The following is a 24,166-nucleotide window of genomic DNA, read 5'->3' as shown; positions in this document are numbered from 1 at the left end:
CAATTGAAAACAGGTCTCTTCAACTTCAAACATTTGATCCCTACTATATCAGAAACCAGGTATTATTTGATTTCTGCCTCTCACACCCTCCTATTTGCTGCAGAAATTCCTTCCTTATTTCCCTTGCTGACGCGTTTTTTTTTTCCTCATGCTATGTCTCTCTTTCATCCACCAAAACAATATAAGAAAAACATAGAATTGTCTTGGTCTAACTTGCTTATGCTGTTAGTATTGTTTATTAGTATATACCTGTACTGTGTTATAGAAAGTTAAACATGTAAAATTATTATATCAATTTATAATTAGGCTGGTGATTTAAACTCAGAAATTATGAAAAAAAAAAAAAAAAAGGAAAAAATAAACCCACCACAGTCATGACTTTAGTAAGAATGTTTTCTTTATTTTTTTTGTAACAGTGGTAAAGATGCGTAATTTGAGCTCTTTAATCAAAGATTTCTGTACTTTCTCTATGTGCTTTAAAAACAGCAGATACTGAATAATTGTTTTTCAGTTTTGAAAATAAAATTTTAATTTGCCTCATACATAAGTATGCTTTGTCTCACTTAAAACTCAGGTAAAACAGTTTTTTTTCTTTAAATTTGTAAACATACTAATATTGTATTGTTAGGTAGGTTCCATTTCACTGAAAACTATTTGTTAATTATGTTGATGTGGAAGACTAAAGACAGTGTCTGCTAATAATATTATGGGATTCTCTTCCTTGCTTAATATCTTCATAATATCTTTTGCTTTGAGTAAGATCTGTTTTCTGACTGAAATCTGATTGATCCAGTTGTTTTCTGAAAATAAAATGTGAAAGTGACATGTTCATGTTCTGAAACCACAAACTTGAAGTGGTCAAGTAGTTGCTTATTTCTAAATACTGTGAATTGTGTGGATTCCTGTAGCCTTGCAGACCATGATGGTGGCAGTCGAAGCAACAGCTGTGAAACAGTTTTTTCCCTTTTGTATCTTCTTTTATGTTTGGTGGTGGTTTTGTTTGTTTGTTTGTTTGTTTTTTAAGTAAATTCAGAAACATTATTTTTTAGGCTAGCACTCACTCAGCCAGAATTTTGCTGGCTTCATGAAGCAGGGCAGGGGGTGGTAGCTTTTGAATTTGTGACTTTACACAGCAGTTATTTTTTTCGTATTTTGAAAGCAGAATTCTCTGCTGGAGTGAGTGGAAGTTTTGTACAGACATTGATGATATCAGATGGTGTCAAATTGGGTATCTACAGACTTAGGACAAAATGTCAGTAGGATACAACACCCAAACCAGACTGGGGGGACCGGAGGTCTGTAGCGACCCACTCAGCATTGCCTGAAGGAACTTCTGTGAAGCAGTGCAGTCAGAAGGCAGAGTTGTTGCTCTCCCACTTCATGGTTACAACCCTTTTCTAGAACTCTCCAGTGTTCAAGCCACTTCCTGTCATTCTACTCCTTTTGTATGGTATGTGGCATGAGATCAGTCTTTTCTGGTAGACCAGAGGTAACCTGCTAGTGTCTGAGGCCTACTGTGGTTCCTCAGCCTTTTTCACAGAGCTGTGTTTCATCTTCTGACAGGACTGGTGCATGCTGCGAGGTATAAGCAAGGAATGCCAAGCTTATCCTGCTGGATTGTTACATGGATTGTCAAAATCCCCATGTTCTGAAAAGCTGGAGTTCCTTGTATTCCTGGTCAGGTGTCTTAGAATACGCAGATTTTTACTGCAAAATTCACATAGGATCAGTATGATGCATTATCAAGTGCAACTTATTTCAATACTTTTATTACACTGCATGGTATGTTGGGAGCAAATGAGGTAGCTGTAGATGCAGATAGATTAGCTGAGAGGTCAGAAAGCCATACAAGTTTGAAAAACTTAAGTAAATGTGTTTAAGCTTTCATTTTTAGCAAGGCTTTTTCATTCTTGGTTGCTTTTTGTGTGACTTTTTTTTTTTTTTTTTTTTAATTCAAATAAATGTATTTGCAGTAAGTAGGTGACTAAATACCGTCCTGTACCAGACTTGCTGCTGCAGCACAAACAAGGAAGTAAGCGCTGAAAAAACACATTGGTTGTAATTCCTGGTAGTAACAGGGAAATGTTACCAGTTTGCCAAAGAAAGCAAAGTCACATACTTGTCATAAATCACTGATTCATTACATCAAAAAACAAACAAAAAAACCCCTATTCTTACTGTTCTTATATTAAATATGTTAATGTTTCATGTAATGATTCATCTCTCTTACCTGTTGTAAGACTCTTACAATTCAGTGAAGCCTGAAATATGAAGGAAAAAAAAAAAGGCTGTCCTTTTCGAATCATGTTGGGTGACTTTGTAAGTGTTTAAAATACTCAGATAGGACTTTGATGAGATCTTAGTTATGTATCTGGGAAAATATATGTTAACATTATGCTGCTTTTACAGAGTTTTTATTTTTTGTCTTATGAAATGCTTTGAATGGAACATGTTTAGTCAGAAGACAGAATTTGGCTTAAAGACTGCAATATCCACCCTACTCCCAGAAGCAGAAATACATTACCAAATCATAGTTATAATGACTTCAGTTCTGTTCATTGCCAAACTAAGCCATAATTTTAATGTTATCATAGCACGCTGTGTGAAGTAGATGTAAAACAAATTGATTTTGAAGTTACAGATTTCAGGGAGACATGGTATTATCACAGAACTTGTAGTGATTGTGTACATATGCAAGTACATCTTTTTTTTTTTAATTGCCTCTTAAGAGAAATAATAAGTTTATAACTAATTATTAAATATAATAATTATAAACTTATTATATAAGTTTAATAATAAGGGTGTGACTGAAGTTTCTGTATCCCCATTAGTTCAAAGAGGAAGCTTGTGTAGTATGCAAAACAGGGTGATAGGTAGAAGTTTGAGCTATGTGTTGGGTGTATCACTTTTTGGTGCACATAAAGGACAAAACATATATACCCTCTACAGGCCACTGCTTTAAATGCCAAATTCTCACCTAAGTTATATGTAGAGTCACTCAGTAAAGATCCTAAATGTTTGACCAATCAGCCTGTTCTCAGAAATCTTCACAGCTGTCTGTTTGGCAGTACCACAGACATATATACATTCCTCAATAAGAAATACTGAAGCACAAAGTTATTACTGTAGCTAGAGATGAGGATTTGTTGAAGCAACCTGTAATCAGAGGTACCAAAATTATGAGCCAAGGGAACTTCTGTACCTATTGGATTTTCTTCTTCATGAAACAAGTAAAAGGATATGTGGCAACCGAACAAAGGAATGGGGTGTGGGTAACTCTACAATTGTTTTTATTATCAGGAATGAATGGGTGTGGTATGCATGAGATGGGTAATACATACCCTTGCTTAAGAGAAAAATTGTAAAGTTAGCTATCAAACATTCTAGCTTAACAGCACAATAGATCAACTAATGCTGCAATCTGTAAGGAAAATTGATGTTGGTTTAACTTGTGACCACCACAGTTTGGCCCTGAAATATGGGTATGCTCCAGAGTTGGCTGCGTGGTAATGTAAAGGCATCTAATGCTTTTCAGTTGCTGTCTGGAGTATCTATGTACTCTGGCTTTATCTGTTGGATTGTTGTGTGTGTGTGGTGTTTTTTTTTTCCCAACTCCCTCTTTTGTACACAAACACACCTTATATTATCAATAAAGTATTAACGATCTAAGAAAAAAAAAAAAAAACACTTTCTGCAGTTTGAATATCCTTACTCAGCCATAGTAGTTGGTGGATCCAGTAGTAAGGTTTCTTTTTGTTGTGTTACTCTTGCTCTGTGGGATGCTTCTATCTCCAATGGCTAAAATTAGAGACTACCTCTTCCCTCTATCCTTTCTCCAGAGAAACATTAACTGTAGTAATTCTGAGGGGAAAAATAATGTTCTGGTTTCACTGCTAATTTACTGAGATAATTAATTGATCTAATGTAATATGATATCCTGTATGACTATCAACAAGTGTGTGGATCTAGAAACATATATTCACTTACTGCTTATGTACATGACCCTTTAACTTCTGATACACAAAGAGTTGCTTGCTTTTATATTTTCTATGATATGACTTGACCTTTGCTCCGTGGCAAGTCCAAGCAGCAAGGTTACCTGAAAAACATAATAACTTGTTCCATCTAGGCTACGCTTAAAGCAAATGTCAAAGCACCAAGAAAATACTCTGTGTAACTGGGTTGGGTGATTTCACTTTCTAGTTGATGGTATGTGTTTTTTGCAGAAGCATAGAAAATTTGGAATTGCTTAATAGCTTGAAGAAATGAAAGAAGACTTTACGGGAAGGAAGCTGTGGTTGTGAGTTGCTCAGCCTCTACGTGAAGCCTGTTCAAATAGCTTAAAAGACAGCAGTAGCAATTGCAGCACTGTGGTATTTTCTACTTATTTTGTATCTCCCTGTTTAGAAACAAAAATGCTTCCCTCAGTGTATGTTTTTAATTCAAAGTGTCATCAAATCCTTTATCTTGAAAAAAACATCCCATTAATTCGAATTCAGCACCCCACAGAAACAGTACTTATTTTCATAGAAACTTATGGCTTGCATGATGGATAGTGTTGTTTACATTAATGAATGTAATTTGTTCTAATTGCATTTGATAGCCACAGCTGACTTACAGTCATAGAACATTTTTTTTTTTATTGCATACCTGGGACTGGCAGAAGGTAACTTTTTCCACTCTGTATTCCATGGGTATTTTCTGTACAGACCTTTAAGAAGAACCTTAAATATTTCCCAGTAATTGATTAGGAAATCCGTGGTAGGCTTGTGCTTTTTCTTATTATATGTGTGTATCCACGGGGGGGGGGGGGGGGGGGGGGGAGGGAGGGACACGACACGACTTTTTTTTTTTTTTGCTTACTAGTAAGTCATTTGAAAGATTTGTGGCAGGATACATTCTTATGACACCTAAACCAGCACGTCCCAGCGGTTATACTCGGTGCACATTTATTAACGTTGGGCCTAATGCCCCCTCTGCTGGTAATTTTGGGCAGGACTAGCTGCTTAGTGCAAGGGGCAGCCTGTCCATGCGGTTTGTCGGACCTGTTCTTACACTGGGTTTGGAGGAAAAAAACGTAGGAAATCTATAAAAACGATGAATAACGGTATACAAGTTTCAAAACTTTACTATCATCTGAATTATTAATAAGTTTAAATATAGTATTTACATTCAAGTAGAGTTGACTTTTTTGGGGGGGAGTGGCAGGGGAGGAAGGCTGGTTACTATCATTAAATGTTTTTGTTTACATTCCCTCAATTTATTTGAGGGCTTATTAGTTAATTTGAGAAAAAGAAACCAGAGGAATGCGGGAGTTGGGCACTCTTAATGCGTGTGAGCCAAGGAGAACTTATTGCCTGCTTGCCATTCAGCTGCTGTTATGAGTTCAGCTGTGCCTAAGATCCCTGTCTGTATTGGCACTGAGTGCAGTGGGACGTTTCCTGGGCAGACAGCCTTAACTGTCCTCATATGCTACTCACAACCCTAGAACAACCACTGATCTTTTCAGCAGGTATAACAGTAAGGAAATCATAAAGCAGTCACCATATGGATAAAGCCATAATTGTGTTCATGAAGTGGCTTGTTTTTCTGCAGAAATTGGTGCTGCAAAAGTGTGCATGCTTCATAATCTTAATAGAAGTGACTAAATTACGTCACGCATTTTACCACTGGCAGTTTTCAACAGAAGAAACTGTGAAACTGAGGAAACACAATACATGGAGAAAAGGAAAATAGATAAAGGAGTAAAAATATAGATTTGGATTATCATTATTTTACAGCTGTAAAAGTAGAAAGCAGGCAGGCATGCGTTCTAAGAACAGATTGCTGTCATAACTGCATAGAAGTAAATGGAAAGGATAAGCATTTATTTCAGCAGCTTCCAAAGTTGTCAGGTATCTCACAGAACGGAAGGGCAGGTATTGTCCTTCCTAGAGCATTCGGCTGTGGAGAATTAAATGAGAAGAGTAAAAGCAAAGGGGATTTGCCATCCCCAGAGCACAGAGTGGCAGTTAGTGTCCAGTGTAATTTCTTAACCAAGAACAAGGGTGAGGAGAAGCTGGGAAGTGGATTAAGGGGTCTAGGGAAGGGGGAAGATACATGTTTTTTTTCTTAATGTACAAAGAAAATCAAGAAAAAGACTTTTGGCAGTGCCAGTTTGGATGTTGAAGACCAAGTTCAGGTATAACATTTTACATGGTAATCCTACTGGTATAGAAAAAAGTGCTGCTAGTATTGAAAGGAGTGTCAACACAATTTAGAAAGTAAAAATCTTCATTAAGCAAGGAAAACACTAATTCAGAAATAAAATTGGTTTATGTTAAGTTCCGTCTTAGCATAAGAACACTTAAGAATATGAGCAGAATGCAAGGGTTTGCAGTCCACTCCTTGTAAAAAAATAAAAAATAAAATAAAATAAAAAAAATATGGGTAGTCATCAAAGTTGTATCTATATTTCAGGAGAAGATGAGTAAAATCACAGATTAAGATGAGAGAAACTTCTTCCCAATGTAGACTGTTAGAGGTGACAGAATTTTCATAGAATTTTAGCCGTTCGATCAGCAATAGCATTTTGGCACATCTCTGGAAGCAGGAATACTAGCTGTGGAAGCTTCAAATTTTAGGTGCCTATTGGGTAGGGACAACCCAAAAAGTAAAGGCATTCTCATTTCAAGCAGAAGGGTTTACAATGATGAATAGAGAGGTATGAGGACATGTAAATCATCTTGTGATAACCAGGTGAAATAATCTGGATGTGCTGCAGAGCTGCTTGGAAAGGCACTACGATTCTTGTTTATACCAATGTCATTTTCCTCTAAGGTGATGACTGAAAAATGATCTTACAATATCTATAACTTGCATTCTTTAATAGCCACTTTACACTTACCAGAGCACTGTTAATGCATGTTAGATTATATATTCCCTGTAGTTTATTTGCAAATAAACTTTCTCAAGAATTCTCTATTAATTGTAAGTGTGCTAACTATTTCAATTTGTTTATTTTTAGAGTTCTGTTGTACTCTACACAGAAGTGTACACAGGAGTGTAGAGTACACATCACTAGGAGTGTTATAAATTGTGTATTCCTTTTGTTACGGATTAATAACGGATTCAGAAGAGTACTGAGATCTTACATGAAATGCAGCACTGCCAGACAACTTTTGTCCTGATCTATAAAGACTAAGAAAAGGGTTAGAGGTAAGCCATACAGATACCAATTGCTATGTGAGACCTTAAGACCTTAAAATAGGGAGTCTCTACTTCAGAGTCTTCCTGATACAGATGCATGGATTCTTTTATTCTAGATTGTATTCTGTTTTTTTCTGTGAACTCCTTCCAGTTAGTCCATAGGCCTTGATAACAAGGGCACCTCTGGGGTGACTGAAGGGCTTCAAGAATGCCTTGCCAGTTGCTTTATGGCTGTTTCTTCACCATACTTTGTTTATATTTTCCAGCCTGCAATTATTGCATAGGAAATAACAAGACTTAAGTTGTCCTGACTAAAGAGGGAGCCATAATTTATTTTAAACAGTGTCACCTGAGTTAAGCTTCAAAAAACAACTGCTGTAAGAATCAAAGACAAGAAATAGCAATACAAATTTATAAGACAACAATGTGAATTTTAATTATTGATTTAATAAAACCCACAATAAAACAACACTTTTGCTTTTTCTTAATTAAACGAACATGTAGTAAATCATTACAATAAAAAACTCCAAATACAATACATGTCTACTGTACTTCAACTTCTAATTACATCAACTGTAAACCCCAAGTTAATTAAAACCTATTTGAGTATTAGTATGTGCAAAATACCTGTTGTGGTTTCTTTTTTTGTTGTTAGGAAGTTTGTAAGGATGGGATGCATGCTTTTCATGAACTGTGATATGGCTTAATTAATGATGGTGTTTGTATTGAAGCATTAACTTTCCATGTATGGTGCTCCTTTGCCTCTGATATATCTACTGGTATGTTGTACTCATGTTCCCATTTCTTGCCAGAACAGATACAAACATAATCCAGTGTTATGAGTACTTTGTCCAAAATAATACTGTGTTGTCAGTTTTCACCTTTGCAAATTCATCATGTGATAGCTACCTCAAAAAAAAAAAAAGAGAAAACAAGCCAAGGTTATTAATACCAATTGCAGATAGAGATCACCCTGATGAATATGTGAGACTCCAGCAAGTTTCAAGACAGACAATAGCTTAAGCATTCACAGCTGAGTATCACAATATCCATTATTGGGCCAAAATTTTCCTTTTTGATCCACGTATGGAACTACTCCTGATGTCAGTGGAAGTTTTGCATAAAGATCAAAGTGCAGAATAAACAAAAAATACTTGAAGTTCTGTTTATTGAACTCAACAGGTCATATTCCTGTTGCCCTTGGCTTCTTCAATCTAACTAACTTCAGAAACAGGTGTAAATCTGGATGTATGATAGCTTAGGGACAGGTAAAAGGGTTGTTTTATTATCCTTTGTAGGTTGAAAGTACAAGGATCAACACCATGAGCCAAAACAATTCAGCTTTGTGGACTTTGAAGCATTGGGATGAAAAAGTCTTTTCCAATTGCTCTGTCTCTCAACCAATAAGAGGAAGCAACCTACAGACATAGAAAGGCTACATTAGCGTTGCCCAATGTACGTTAGATTACTGAGCTTGCTTAGGTTTTATTTTATTCATAAAGCTAATTAGGGGGGGACTGCTATTGCAGTGGCTCTCCTGTGAGGATACCACCTCAAAGCAAAGATGAAAAAGTCGGAGATCTGAGACTGAGGGAATAGTACATCTAAAACTGCTGCTCCCTGCTTTCCTTTTAGTAGATCTAAGGAACTTACATGTCTGTAGAATGAATTTGAGAGTAACTTCATGTCAGTTATCGTTTCTAGCATTTGATTTTCTGTTTTAACAAAAAAAAATCATGTATAATGTTTGAATTACAGCACATGTATTAATTGGAATACATGCTAATAACTGGCCTTTTAATGTGAATCAAATGTTGGTTTAGATGATCAAAATTATTAATAATAAATTTAATCTTACAAGTCAAAACTCTGTAAAATAAATAACCTGTTTCTAAAGTATAAACCCTATTCTAAAGTACATTAAAGATAACCGATCATTTAGAACACTTTGGGTCCAGTGTTGGGTATGTAGTTGCCCAGCAGAAGTCTGGGCAAGGATCTTCGTGTCTGGATCCCTGAATGCCCAGATTAAAGCTAAGTTTCTGGTCTGGTTACAGTAAATTCTGTATTTTGCCATGTCTCCAAAAAGACCACTTATAAAAGAAGTCAGCTAGCACTGCATGCATCATGATTTAAGAGACTGTATGAAAATGATTATTATAAAAATACTGTATGAGTTTGAGGTTCATGGTGTATGGAACCCTGGCATGATTTTAATTGAAATACTGAATGCTTGATGCTCTGTTTAGAGTGCAGTTACTTTATGGTGCACAGCCAGTAAAGGACAATCTCAAACTGTAATTTGTGAGGTATCTGCAGAGCCACACTTCAGTTTGTAAACAACCTGAAAACAATTTTGTCTCAAAATCATAACAACTTGAATAAACCAGTACAAGGGAAAGAATTAAATACATGTTCCGTAGGGCAACCACTGCGCTTTTTGCAGCACTAGCTCTCCCTGCTGCGTGTTATATGGTACAAATCCACATATTAATTAATGTTATTTGATCATTTTCATTTTGCATTTATTGCTCTCAGTCTGTCTTTGACTACAAGATAAAGAATAAGGCAGCAGTTCCCAAAACATATGAAATTAGGCACTGGAACTCTGACAACTTGCACAGGTTTTGCTTGTTTCTTGTTTGTAACTCTGAAGCTGGACAGAGCATTTGTACATTCCGAAGGTGTTCAGCAGCAGTTGTCTGGCCTTGAACTGAACTTCCTCCCATTTAGATGAACTACCAGGAACTGCAAAATCAAGAAAATATTTAATAGAATTCAGTTGTTAAGAAAACTGGACAATCTAGCTGTTTTCATACTTACCACACTCAGCTACCAACTCAAGTAATTGCTCACTCATATATACACACACACGCACTATGTATTATTTTACACCTTTAGGCCTTATCCTGCAACCATAACTATATCTTGATAAAAATAAATAATTTAGATGGGAGGATGAGGGGGTAGAACTTCTATCCTAAGAATTGATAGGCATGGCAATATATTAGATCCCTAAATCAGCATTTTTTGACAAAGCATACAATCTTCCATATGTCAGATTGTTCCACGTGCTGGTTTAGAACTTCACCTGGCCTTTCCCTAGACAAAATATGGGAATTTCTGAAGAGAAATTCTTTCCACACCAAAGTACGTATCATTCCATACTGGATGTTTCAGTATAAATATATTTTCTTTGCATGATTTTCATTTATATTTGTCCTTCTTGGCTAATGGTTTCTATACCTCACTGTACGAAAGCATAGTTAGTTGATTTTTTTCCACCAGAATGGTATTTTATAGATCTACTTAAATGAGAATATAAAGAAGATTAGAGGAAAAAGTGGTTGGTTTTTGTTTCCCCCACCCAAGTTGGACTTAATCTGAAATTATGCTGTATAGCATCTTACCTAATTGCAAGTGGACTATGGCATTTGTTTTTCCTGCAGTGAGAGACCAAACGTTTAAATCTTCTATAGAATAAACATCTTCAATTTTCAACAAGTCTTCCTTAATGCGATCCACATTTAAATGCCTGGGAACTCCTGTGATACCAAATACAAGACAAAATTAATTCAGTCTTCTGCAAACTCTGTGGCTTTTCAAATAAGCTATCATGGCAGATCTCAAAACATTGAAAGAGTTTATAATTTGTGTTGTTTAAAATGTTTAGTATCTTTAAGTTACCAAAAGAGAAGAATATGCAAATTGCCATATTAAGTCATTATGTATACTTAAGTAGTACAGAAATTATGCTGTTGTCTCAAATGCAATTTGTCCATTCCAGAATCCAGTCTCTAACAGTAGCCAACATCACACCCTTTAGAGCAATGTACTTGTGGAGATACAACTTTTTACTACAGCTCCTAGTAACTGCTAAGCTCAAACTCTTCAAAGGAAAACTTGTATCATTATCCAGATTTTTTTAATCCTAAAAAGCTCTTTGTTGTGTTACTAAAACTTGACAAAAATATGCATGAGGGTAGGTTTCCAATTTCTGATTCAGAGAAGTAACTGATTTAGAACTGCGAGTTAAGTTGTTGAACAATTTCATAGAAATAAGTATTTGAATAGGCTTCAAACTGCATGTATATCAGAGTAGGGTTTTGTTGTTTTGGGGTATTTTTTGAATGCTTCAACAAGCTAGATGTTTTGTTTCTAAATGAAAAGTTTATTTTAAAATATTCATTTACAATTGAAACATTAATTTTGAAAGGCTGCCTTAAAAAGATTTTATGTGGATTCCTTGGAAGTCTGTTTGCTGGAGATCCTTGAAAAAGGACCAGTTGGAAAAATTCTCTAGCATACATTAAAACAATGGTGCTATCACTTCTGATAGCACCATTAATTCTGACATTTTTATGGCAGCTGGATACCTTTGCAAAGAGCTACAACTCAAAGATCTGGAATTTGATACACCATTAGTTTGCCTTATCTATTTTGCCCAGCTAAATCTCAGCTGTTGCCTTGGAGCTGATTCGGGTTTCTTAATTCAGGTTTCACTATTTTTGCCTTCAAGGTAAAGGTTTTTTTTTGCTTTTTCCTAAATGTCAAAAAAAGCACTTGATATCGAATATGCTGAGGTCCTTGATTTTACCTTGTAGTAAAAGTCAACAGTATTTTTTTTTCTTCATCCCTATGTTCTCACTTTCATAACATGGAAGTACTAGATAATGTAGTTGTAGTGGGCATGTCAGTTATAATAATGCAAAAAATGTTGCTGGCATTTTCCCCTCTGTACCAGAGTTTACCAGTATTTGACATGTAAAGCAAAGCAAACTGTGTGGATCTTACCTTCCAGAATGATAACTCCTGTGTCACACAGAATTCGGACTGTTGTCAAAACCACCAGTATGGAAAATACGTATGTACATATAGGATCAGCAATCTTGTATTCTGGCTGGAAGGGAAGTTACAAAGTGTTAAAGGATGTATGAAAACACGCTCATTTTTAAAAATGTGACTCATAAAATGCAGTTACTTAGAACTCTGACTTATATGAAGATTTCTTTTTTGATAATTACAAAATATAAAATGGTCCTTGCCTGTTTTACATAACTATATGAAGCTTCTAATAGGACATCACAAAGTATATTATTTTCTTAACTTAGAAAAGTAAGTCTCTTTTTAATTTAATCACTTCAAGTGAAATTAAAAAAAATATATATATCCCACCCTACCTCAAAGATTAGCCATTACTTACCTTGAAACGTATGATGTATGCAGCTACCAGCACACCAATACTTTGTACCAAGTCCCCAAGGGCATGTACAAATGCTGCTCTCACTGCAAGGCTGCTGTGTCCGTGGCTGCTGCTGTGGGCTGTGCTGGGAGAGTTTGACTGAGGTATGTGGGAGTGAGGGTGGGAATGGGAGTGAGAATGAAGATGTCCGGACTGATTCAGCAAAAAACCCATTCTGAAAGAGAAAGAAGAAAAACATTCCGAGAAACAGGCTTTAGGGCTTGGTGAGTTTTTGTTTTAAAGGAAAGAAATTATAAAGAATGGAGAAAGTAAAACTCAATATCATTTCCAGTCTTATTTTATGAGAATGAAGAGGTCCAGCAAAATGATGTCCCATGAGAAAATTACAGGCCATGAATGAATTAACAGTTTATTCAGAAATGCATTTATGAGCATTAATGGAGAGAAAGGGAGGTCTTACATTAAGTTAACTGCAACACCAACGGCTGCTGTAATCAGCATGATATCGCCATTTATTTCATAGTCCATATGGATAGTTCTTTGAACAGCTTCATACAAAAGGAATGCCATAAGGATATAGACCAGCAATACACTAATGATGGCTGACAATACTTCTGCAAACAGAAAGGAAACAACATTATAAAAATGAGTCTTGGATCTACTTCCGAATTATAACATGGACACAGCCTTAATTATTTTATTTTTTTGTGTGTATTATGGCACTAATGCACAACTAGCACGTTGTAAATATAATTCACAAATACACTTAATAAATGGTGTAGCTTGTTTCAGTCAACACCTTCACACAGCCTTGTCAGTGTGTTCGACAAGTCATGTTTTCTCCAGTTATGCTAAAAACAGGCAATGATGGTGACTTGATCAGACCACCTAGAACTTTTGTCCGAGAAGTCACAGACAAAGGCCCTGCCTGAAGGAGAGGAAAATTAGGTGGGCTGGTGGTGTTTGAGATCTCCTACAAAGAAAGGTTGACTTCAAATGTCTACAGTGTTAAACTAGATTTAGAGGTGACTTTGTATGTATCCTTTTGTATTTAGAAGGGGAAAAAGTTATAAGAGTAAGGAACTGAACCATACAAACTTGTCAGACATCAGTCCTGAGCTTGTTGACATGTACGTGTACATGTGTACATTTCGGCCATGAAGCATTGCTTAATGTAAGTCTCAGTATTGACATGTGATGTTTTAATACTACTGAATGATTACTAAAACCTCATATTTCACAAAGGTAGGAGTGTTATGACCAATGCTGTAATATAGGAATTCTATCTGATCATCCAGACTTTCAAAAGGGCACATGACATCAGTATGAAGAAAGTAAATTAAAAAAATTTCATCCCAGAATGTCTGCTGCCATTTGCCTCTGTGATAAGTAGTTATAGCTCCCCACAAGGCTCCCGCTGCTCTGATGGAAAGTGGCCTGAATATTTTATGGGTTTGGACCTTAATGCTGTCTGCCTCGGTGCCCAGGTAATGAAACAGGGCTGGTGACAGTATACATAAAACCTGAGGATGATGAGTCCATCCTGTGGTTTTAGGACCCTATTTTAAATAACATAGGGGTCACTAGATTTCACATAAATGTGCACTTTTTCACTCTAGCTTCATATACCAAAAATGATTGACCTTTTGTGGCTTTCTGGCTTTCCCAGATAAGACTGTCTCAGTTATAAGCAAGTTAATGCAGGGCTATAAAAAGTACTAGGAAAATCTTAAAGTTAGCTCCATTGTATTGCAAGTAAATCTGCAGCCATGCCTGAGTAATTTTTAATCACTATGCATAAGGCTTACTATTGTCACATGTCAGATGGATCACTGGGATCTTAGTTTTCCTCTGTGAGTTCAAAGATCAGGGTTGGAAGTTATTTGCATTGAATTATAACTGTTGTTCTTTCCTCTTGCCCTGATTTATTCCTGAGGAAGGGCAAAATTCAGCTCCTGGCTATGTGACAGCTGTAGGAAGATTGATCTCAGAATTGCCTCCCTTCTCCCTCTGCTTTAAATCTGCCAGTGTGCAATGCAGCTTTGGCTACTGGAGGTGTCATTTCTAATAAATAATTGCCTTTATTTATTGAATATAACAGTAAAGAACACGCAGGTATAAAAGCTTCTCATACCACCAAAATCACTTGACCAATACACTGAATTTGTTATGGGAGAAGAAACTCATGCCAATGTACTCAGTCCTAGTGTGTGGATGTCTGGATTAGTGCCAACATTACCAGGTGGTAACAAGGCTCTGAATGGCAACTGTCACAACTTCTGACTTCAGAGCAATAATGAAGTCCTAGAAATAACCCCTGCAAGTGGTAGCTTTCTTTATAATGTCCACAGATTACTCAGGGTAACAGCCTCCCCCCCCCAACACACACACACACTTTGGTTTTCCACAATGTTTTTTTTTTTTTCTAATTCCTGTTTGTGAAACTGTGGTTTTATAATATAAAACCATGTTTTCTGCAACAGAAACCAGTGTTTTCCTTGCAGTCTTTTTCACATTGTCATCTTGACACTATAGATTTGTGCTGAGATCTTTCACTTGTGAAATGAAGTATGCACTGTGTCAGTAGCCTGACTGATCTGTCATTACTGACGTCGTCTCTGCAGCAGTGGAAAGATGCCAAGTTTCATATCTGTGTTTAAATCTGCTCGCTGTCTTGCTGAGAAGGAGGTAGCTCCACTTGGTGAAACAGAATTATTTTTGGCTTCAAGCATATATAACCCTTTTCAGATAAGACTGCAAGCTTCATTATTTTGTATTCACTTCTCTAACTCATTCCTGAATCTGTCAGCTTCCCTTTCACCACTGAAAAGGGAATACAATAAAGATGGAGCATACATATTACACATTCAAAGAGAATTAAAACAGATGAAAAACAGTGCTTTCTTCTGGAATTTGACTAGACAATCAACAAATGTTTTCTTTACAGTGCTACACTTATGTGTACAAGTATGAAAATTCATGGTTCTGCAAACAAAACTGATAATGAACACTTAGAAGCACTTGATTGTCATGTTTTTGTGCTTAGTTTATGTATAGATTATCTTAAAATTTAATGCAAAGCAGATTGGCCATGAAAATTCTTGTACATACTCCTAGCTTCAAACAACTGTTCTACTTTTTTTTTTTTTTTTTCCTGTTACAGATGCTCAATCTCCACCCTATTTTTCACATTGCTATGTTTTACCATCTCATGAAATTCAGGCTATTGTTGAGCTCATATTATTTTGCTGACAAACTTCTTACAGCACAGGATATTTGGAAAAATGCATTATAACAAGAATATAGCCCAGAAGTAGCTTTGTTCCATAGACAGCATTCACTGAAGTGTGAAACCGGGTCCTAAGGCCACAACATTCAGAAAGGGTGCCTGAAATCGGCAAATAAACTTTACAAATATGACTTAAAAAAAAAGTATAGGGTCATTTTCAACAATCCCATCTTCAGTACTCACAGAGCCTGGATCAAGGTTTTGAGAATTTCTTGCAAGATCTTTACCAACTTTCCCTTTTTTCATTGCAACCACAGGAACTCTGTTCCCACCCCCACAGGCTCTAGTTCTCCCCTACTGATTGCTATGCTGCTGCTAACATGTAATCTCACGGAATGGTTGAGTAGAAAGGTGCCTCTGGAGTTAGTCTGGTCCAATCCCCTGCTCAAAGCAGGATCAACTACAGCAGGTTGCTCAGGGCTGTGTCCAGCCAGGTTTTGAGTATTTCCACCAGACTCTACAATCTATCTGGGTGACCTATTGCCATGTTTGATAGCTTGGCCTCACTGGGCAGCAGACAGAAAGGAGGAATTGCTGCTGGTCGCTCTCTTCTCCAGGGAGAAGATGATGGGTGATACAGACTGATTGTATGGGCCAGATCCGGCCCACAAGTCACGTACTGGATTGATCAGTCTGATCATTATTTTTCTTGGCAGTAAAATGGGGCAAAAATAATGCAAAAAGCGAGGTGGCAGTAATCCTGAGGGATTCCTCTCTGCAGAGTGCTATGGAACCCCTGAATTAATAAGTGAAAAATTATATAATTGGGTAATATTTGATGGTTAAACAAAAGTTTATTTTTTTCTTAAGAATAGTTCCTGTTTTAAGGTGTCGTGTTCGTTCTATTTATATTTTTGTTTTAGAAGAATTGTAAAGATGTATAAACTACTGACTTTTATTTTTTTTTAATGAGGTTAAGGTACGTCTAAATGCTAGCAAACATCCTTGTGGAGAGTATGAGCCAAGTGCCAGAAGCATACCTGCAAGGTCAGGTTTCAGTATTAGGGGGGACTCCTATCACAAAATTAAAACTTCTTGAAAGAAAAGTTTGTAATGGGAAATGCTGGCATTGTTAATGCTTTCTTGCTAAAGCCCAAAGATCTTTGCTAGTGTACAGTTATGCATTCACGCATTAGTGACTAACTGATGACAAATGACTAGGAGTGATGGAGTTGTTGGATTCTGCTGCTGTCTGGCAGTCAGTATAAGAATTAAATACTATGACTATACAAGACTGTGAAATTCCTTGAAAAAATATACGCTATAGAAAGTATAGAGGAGATGTAGCAAGCTGTAATGCTAGAAATTATCTATTTCATGAAGCATAAATTGAAGCTTTTGGGAAAATATCTGCAAGTCCAAAACTGCAACTGTACATTATAAACTATTAATAACCAATACAGATAGCAACCACAAGAAAGCACCCTTTAGCATCATTACACTTCCAAACATCAAGTAAAATGAATCCTGAAAAGTCCTTCCAAGGTTTAGTACATAATTCTGCTTGTTTCTTTTTTACAAACACCTAAAACAGGCAGAGGTGGAATAACTTACTGTACTGGATACAAGGGTACATTTTAATCTCTGCTTCGTGTGGTTTGTGGGGTGCAAGAGGAATAGTGATTTCTGAGACATCTTGCAGAGCTATCTGGTCCTATACTCTACAAAACTTTTTAGTTCTGGATTAAAGTATCAATATTCATATTGCATAGTTTGTTTTTTTTTTTTTTTTTCCAGTATCATAATTCTACTGAAGTCACTGGGGCTTTGTAAGTGCAGCGCACCGGCAACAAACTGTTGTAAACAGCCGACTGACACACATAGCTCCTGCATCACCAAGCTCCTCCATGTAGCTGTCACACAAACAGTAACAGTGATACACCAGTGAACGTACCCCTCCTGCTCAACAGACCTCCATTCCACAGCACAAAGGTGCACAGGCACCTGACTTAATGCAGCAGCCCAGTAACTATGGGTGAGCTGTGAAACACAGCTGAATACCCACTCATGTTTTTGCTGGGGATAGCTTTCCTCCTCTGAACCCTTTTTAAACTTTCTAGGCAATGGTTCATTTGTCGGAAGTCTTACTTACAATGTCTCAGTGTATCCAATTCCCCAATAGTCTGAAAACCTTCCTCATGATGATGGAAGATAAAACAGCCATTCAGAATTTAACTCTGAATCTAATTAATCATTGTTCCACAGAGACTGAGAGACTAATCCTACTCCCAGTGAGTGAAACTCTGAAGTTTGATAACTTGAATTTGGCTGAGGTTTAAAATTCAATAAAAAGGTCTGATGCAATGACCTAATGATGAAGTTCAGTAGTAATCAAAAGGAGCATTTGTCTAAACCTGTGAAGAGGCCAGGCCAGACTTTCAGCCACAACTGGTCACCTTTAATTGTTTTTATGCCTCCTTGCCAGTTTCCCCACTGCGGATCAAGTTGGTTTACGGCACAGTAGATACCAGACTGTGACCTAGCATGGACAACTCAAGAGTTCAGGCTCACTGCTACCTCAAGTTCAGTACGGTACAGTACTGATTACAATTTTGCACAAGTGATTTATTCTCTTGTGGCAATACAACCCATGTAGCAGATCCAAAATAGCCAGAGCAGTGAAAGGACATTACAGGCAGGGTGTCGAAGTTACTTTTGTTTGTTACTGTTGTCCTTCTAGTTATCTCTTCTTCTACAATTAGATATTCTTTTTAGTTGTTGCTTAAAATACTCTGTTAATAGCAAAAGCTGGTATCTACCTACCTAAGCGATGAAATCCAAAAGTGAACCTCTTTGTTGGAGACTTTGCAGACAGCCAGACAGCAAGCAGGGTCAAAATAATACCGCTAAGGTCAGTTAACATGTGAAGTGCATCTGTCATAATTGCTAGACTGTTAGCAACATATCCACCTGAAAAGAAATTTGGAAAAGTCAAGACATACGATCTTTGTGATTCTGGATCCTCTTAGCACAACCTCCAGTTACTTATTTTCAGAACACCGCATTAAGTGCATGAGAGTACTTAAAATCACTGAACAGGGATATTTTTTGCCACTACAATCAACATGCCATGTTATAGTTCAAAGCTATCATAGTTAGAAATGCAGTGAAGCGTGCCTTCCATTAGGGTAACATAGAAAGGATTCAGTCCTGTTATTTTCACTGACACTGTTTGCTTCATAGTGTTTGCAAGATCAGGTCCAAAATAGTTCAGTATCTTTTCTCTATAGATAATTGTGTATGTTTAATCAACTGAACCTTTTTTTTTTTTTTTTTTAATTAAATTAAAGCTGTTGAATATTTTGATGTTATGGAACAGGGACAGACATACAACGACTCAATGACAAAGTAATTCACACTGCCCCCTTTTTATTTTCATTACATTATCTTTTAACCTTCATCATTCCCTGTCCTGGAAGGGGCATATAAATTCTGCTAATATATATTGCTGATAGTAACTTTCACTTGCACAGCATTTTTCTTTATTTATTGCCATAATTTTTTCTTATAATTATGAGCTGCATTGAGACAAATACCCACAGAGCAAAGGTTAATACCTTTGTTCCGTTTCAATTGCTAATGCTACTGTTAGATGGATGACAGAGGTTTAAACAATGTGCCTCTCTTAGGCATCCCTTATCCAAATGAGGAATCAAGGACAGACTGTGGTGTCTTCCGTACGCAAGAGGATAAGCCCATTTTCTCAGAAAATATTACATCTTTAGTGTCATTTCTTCTATGATTTAGTTTCTCATTTTACCTTGAGACTTATTCAAACCATAGATTCTACCAAGCAGAGTGTGCAGCTGGCACACTATTTGCCAGGCTTGAGGCTCCAATTAACATTTCAAGTAAAGGTATCTTTGTATATAATTAAAAGCCTCTTAGTGAAGAGGTTGACCATGAAGAAATAGCAAAGGCAAATTCACAACAGGCTGATTGCTTTCAAGATCTGTTATAAAATTTGTGTGTCCCTGTCCATCCATGAGTGTGCCCATCTGCAAATCAAGCTATACTCTTCCCCCAACCATACAAGCAGCAAAACATAACATAGTTGCTTGTACTGCCTGTAATTACTGAAAATACCACAGTTCAAACAGTTCCTTTCCCCCCAACACCTGTCTTTAGTTGTTCCTAAGTCAAATTCTTTAGAGGCTGAAATTCTCCAAAGGCTCAAAGATAATGAGGTTTTTAAACCTCAGCAATTCAGCAGGGTTGCTTTTTTTATTATTATTATTATTAAAATGGGTAATGCCTTGCCGTTCTGAGTTAATTTGTTTTCACACATAATTTAAAAAAAATATGACTTAGAAATGTGCAACTCAGCCAGTTTTATAGTCAACACAGAAGAAAACGATTTCTATCCAAGGCCATTCACTTCAAGAGTTTACGTGTATGATCATTTAAAGTATGTATGTTAATTCACATGTATTAAATTTTGAGAGGTACTTCAGTCTAAGATGAGTCAATTCCATTTCAGCTAGTCTCTTAGGACTTCAAAAATAAAATTAGAAGGAAGGAATTCAGATACTGAAGGTAGTCTTAATATAGCACATGGGTTAAGAAAATAGCATTGAGATGAATGAAATTCTGAAATTGAAGGTTCTCTGTGTTCCAAACATCCTGGTTCATTGCTTGGTGAAGTACTACCCAGGGGCTGTTTAAACACAGTCAGCAACTGTGGGGGGAGACATCTCCAGTCTTTACAAACAGAAGGCCTGATGGCTCACCACCACTGTTTTCACTGACCTGTGAAGGACAGGAATCCTCCTCATGAATGATCAATCAGAAATCTCTGAACATAACTGAATGCATCAAATCCTGTCAGGAAAGATAACTAGGAGTTGCAGTGTTTTCCATTTCTTCATTCAAACTGGTTCCCAGGGAGTGTAAATTATCTTATCTGACTTTTACAATGACTGTTCATCAAATAAAACAACAAACACTGAAGTGGGCTGGATTAACGATCTTGGCTATACTTGAAAAAAAAAAAAGCCAATCAAGATTTCACAAATCAGCTGCTCAAACAAGATTTCCTGCATCTTGACATCAGTAGCAGGAAGATTTTTACTGAACGTTTGATGATTAATCATCTGATAAGGTGTTCTGCCTTTTCTGCAGAAACTCATATCTATCAAAGATCACAGAAATCAGTTAAAGTCCGACATGAACAAAGTTTTACAAATATCTGAGCTACAGATTTGTTCAAAAAGTTCCACAATTTCAAACCAAATGGGACAGAACACAGTGCGGGGCTGGACTGAAATACATTAAATAGGGGTGGTGCTGATCCAGGACTTGAAGGCTCCATCTTCACTTATTTTGGTACTTGCCTTAAGGCAAGTCATTCAGGTCAGGATCCACAGAAGCACGCAGATATCTAAGTCCAATTTATTCTCTTTGGAAGTTGGATACTTGACTATTTTAATGGTCTATGTACTGTCCGTGTCTGTGCCCAAATCCTGAAAAAGGACTGGTAACAGCATACATGAACCTGAGAATGATGAGTTCATACTACAGTAGTAATGCTTTGTACAGACAAATCAGTCACTCTGACCTGAGCTTGCAGAAGTCCTGGCTGCACAGGAGAAACAGTGGATGATGCGTCAGCAAGGAGAGTATTTTTACTCTCAACACCTATTGTTCCCAGAGCTGTCCCTTCACTAGCTATGGAGATGTCTACAATGCAGCAAATCAGATCAGAAGCCCCCAAACAGAGAATGTCTGTGACTTCAGCATAAAGCTGCCAACAGCTCAGGAATACTACTCAGCAAAGTTTTCTTCAGATAGACTAAATTTGGTGTGTATCAGAGTCCTGATATAAGTACAATGAAGTCACCTTTAGGACACCTACATCCGAGACATAACACTACATCCCTCATCAAATTTGCCTGAGTTCACACTGAACCAAAATCTCAGCCAGAGAGAAAACAGAGCCAGAGGACAAACTCAGGCATTCAGCTACATCTCTGCAAGTCTGAAGCTAAGCGCTGAACCATGATGAGTTGATGTATTGTGGCAGTATTATTAAAGACTAACCAGAGCGAGGTGTTGAGAGACAAAGCCACTATTTTCTATTAACCCACATTCCTGAAATAAGGTTCCAAACAAAACTGTGGTGCACATGCAGCCAGTTATCTGGTCTGTCTGAAACAAATGACAATTTCTGTCTCCTATGAATGTGTGACACGCTGTATTATTTATACTCAGTGATTCTGAGTATCCAGTATGCTCCCTACACGTATTGTTGAAGTTTCTGTCTTAAAGATACAATGCAGAACTGCACTAGAAAAAGTGATCCAAGAGTACTAGCTTACTTCACATGAGCAATCATCAGCTCTTCAGTCAGACTGACCTAAGTTAGGCAGGGAAGAAGAAAGAGGTAAGTAAGTCCTGTGTTACTACATCTGAAGCATCTATTCCTTACTTCAAGAAAGTTTTTGTGACTTCTTTTTATCTGGTGAATTATGGGCAGTATATTCTCTGTGACTCAGACTTGTATGTTAAATTGCAAGCAATTTAAAAGAAACTGTCATTAATTGTCTGTTGCTAGATAGACCTGGCTCAACATAACAGGCTGTCCGGTGTCTGATAGAGGCATTCATGTGCTGGCACCATGTATCACTCCCCACTGCTTTAAATCAGGAAAGTGGATGAGAGAGTTTCAGCGTTCTGCAGGAGGCTGAAGAGCACCAAGCACTTACACTGAATGTCATGGACATATCCAAAAGATAGATGGTAACGGGACACTAATAGGAAATTGAAAAGTGAACAGTGATAAATATTACGCTTTGTAAAAATTGTTAGATAATGGCAAAGGCATAACATTCAAGAGCTCATCTACACATCCAGGGGACTTTCAACTTTAGATTTTATCTCAAGCCCATGTCACTATGGGCTATAAATACAGTCATATTTTGTACAGTCTGATGTATCATGTACAGGTTCTATTCAACCTGAATAGTAAATGATAGTGCATCTTTATGAGGGAGTAATAAAAGCTGAACTTGAGCACCAGATGCATTCTGCTAACCGACAACAATTGAATGCTCATATAGGAACAAATTTCCAGGTTAAAAAAAAACAGCTTTCTTCTGAGTACTAACGAATAGAAACCACAAATACTTGAACTCAATCAAACTACTTGGTATTCTGAACTGTTGTAATAGGAAGTATTAAAATACCTATTATTTTCATTTGCTTTGATCATGTGGTTTATGTCAGGATGGAGTATGTGCTAGCTCAGAGCACAGCAGGACTTCAGGAAGTTGTCAGGAGAGTGGTTTCTGGACTGCATTGTTGCACAGGATTTGTCTTTTTGGATGTAAAAACTAGAATGCATTGCCATATCTGATGGCTAAGGATAAGCACCCCCCAGATATTAGAGTTTTGGTACAAGGTCAGTGTCACCCTTAGGAACTATATTTCCCTCTTCTTCCCGTTGCAAACAGCAAAATTTTGTGGCAGAATTAGAAAATACTGAGGATGAAATTATTCATCTTTTATTTCTATCCGTACAACACCATGCAGTTTCTCCCTTGCTACACCATAGCAGCTTACAAAGCGGGCAAAAATAAAAAGCCATTAGACAGACAACAAAAAGCCTGCTTTCTGCCAGTCTGGGGAACCGATGAGATTCAGGGAACTCAAGTTGACAATACCCCTTGCTTTTCTTGCACGAAAAGTACAGGTGGACTTCCATCCTCACTCTCTGGCCTTACTGCTACGGGCACTGATCTCTCCACACGACCGGCAGACAGATGGCTTCTCTGGGTAAATAATTAAGAACGATGCCAGAGCACCGAGCCAGGCCAGAAGGAGAGAGGCGACGCAGGCCAGCGACTCACCCACGAGCTCCCCCGTCATGAAGAGCAGGTAGAGGACAGCCGCGAGGCTCAGCTGCTTCTTCACCTTCCTCTGCTTGCAGAGCTCCCTCCGGGCGCTGCAGCCGCCGCAGGGGCCCGGCGCCGTGCCCCCGGCGCCCCACAGCGCGCTGCCCCGCTCCGGCAGCGAGTCCTCGTCGGGCTGCAGGCCCAGGTGCACCCCGTTCCCCGGCGGCTCGAGGGCCGCGTCCGACGGGTCGTCCGCCACCACCACCCGCAGCTTGTTAAACCTGGGGAAGTCGTCGTCGGCCGCCTCGTCCGAGAAGTCGAAGGCACTGGAGTCGTTGAGGAACAATGCCGGGTCCCCGCTCCTCCAAAGCGCGGACTTGAGGCTCGTCCACAGGCCGGCCCCCGCCATAGCGGCGGAGCCCGGGCACCGTCCGCGGAGCTCCCCCCGCGCCGTCCCGTCAGGACATGGCCCCCGCCTCGCACCCCGGGCCCCACCGAGGCCGGCCGGGACGCCCCCGGCTCCCCGCCGCTCTCCCCCGCTCACGGAGCGGCCGGGCGGGCGGCGCCGGGCGCGGGGCCGCCTCCCCGCCGGCGCAGGGGGAGCAGCGCCGCCGCCATGCGCGGCAGGCGGGCGGGCGGCCGATCCGTCAGGCG

General features: G+C 38.2%; 2 protein-coding genes across 5 annotated transcripts in view; one reads left to right on the top strand and one right to left on the bottom strand.

The window, feature by feature from the left end:
* The window catches only part of LOC311443052 (normal mucosa of esophagus-specific gene 1 protein), a 16,042-nt gene extending 7,496 nt beyond the window's left edge, over nucleotides 1–8,546 (top strand). The window contains exons 5-6 of one of the 2 annotated variants that reach the window (XR_014697047.1): nucleotides 4,227–4,300; nucleotides 7,007–8,546. The gene's annotated coding sequence lies outside the window, so the exon portion shown is untranslated. Of the gene's footprint in view, nucleotides 1–4,226; nucleotides 4,374–7,006 lie in introns of both variants that reach the window. The other variant, XR_014697048.1, reaches the window with a different exon arrangement.
* SLC30A4 (solute carrier family 30 member 4) lies at nucleotides 7,599–24,166 on the bottom strand. Of its 3 annotated transcripts, XM_084532905.1 has the most exons (7): nucleotides 23,528–24,144; nucleotides 18,444–18,590; nucleotides 12,852–13,005; nucleotides 12,392–12,605; nucleotides 11,983–12,088; nucleotides 10,599–10,733; nucleotides 7,599–9,936 (listed from the first exon to the last, which is right to left on the bottom strand). In XM_084532905.1, the coding sequence occupies exons 1-7, from the start codon at nucleotides 23,919–23,921 to the stop codon at nucleotides 9,782–9,784; spliced, it is 1,305 nt and encodes a 434-aa protein (XP_084389031.1). In that variant the 5' UTR covers nucleotides 23,922–24,144; the 3' UTR covers nucleotides 7,599–9,781. The 3 variants fall into 3 exon arrangements, 2 of the variants coding, with proteins under 2 accessions (XP_084389031.1, XP_084389032.1); XM_084532906.1 differs by lacking the exon at nucleotides 18,444–18,590 and having other exon boundaries at nucleotides 23,528–24,147; XR_014697046.1 differs by lacking the exons at nucleotides 7,599–9,936; nucleotides 12,852–13,005 and having other exon boundaries at nucleotides 10,622–10,733; nucleotides 23,528–24,166.

Source organism: Aythya ferina, assembly GCF_964211825.1.
Source record: "Aythya ferina genome assembly, chromosome: 11".
Lineage (NCBI taxonomy): Eukaryota > Metazoa > Chordata > Aves > Anseriformes > Anatidae > Aythya > Aythya ferina.
This window is presented reverse-complemented; position numbering and strand designations above follow the sequence as displayed.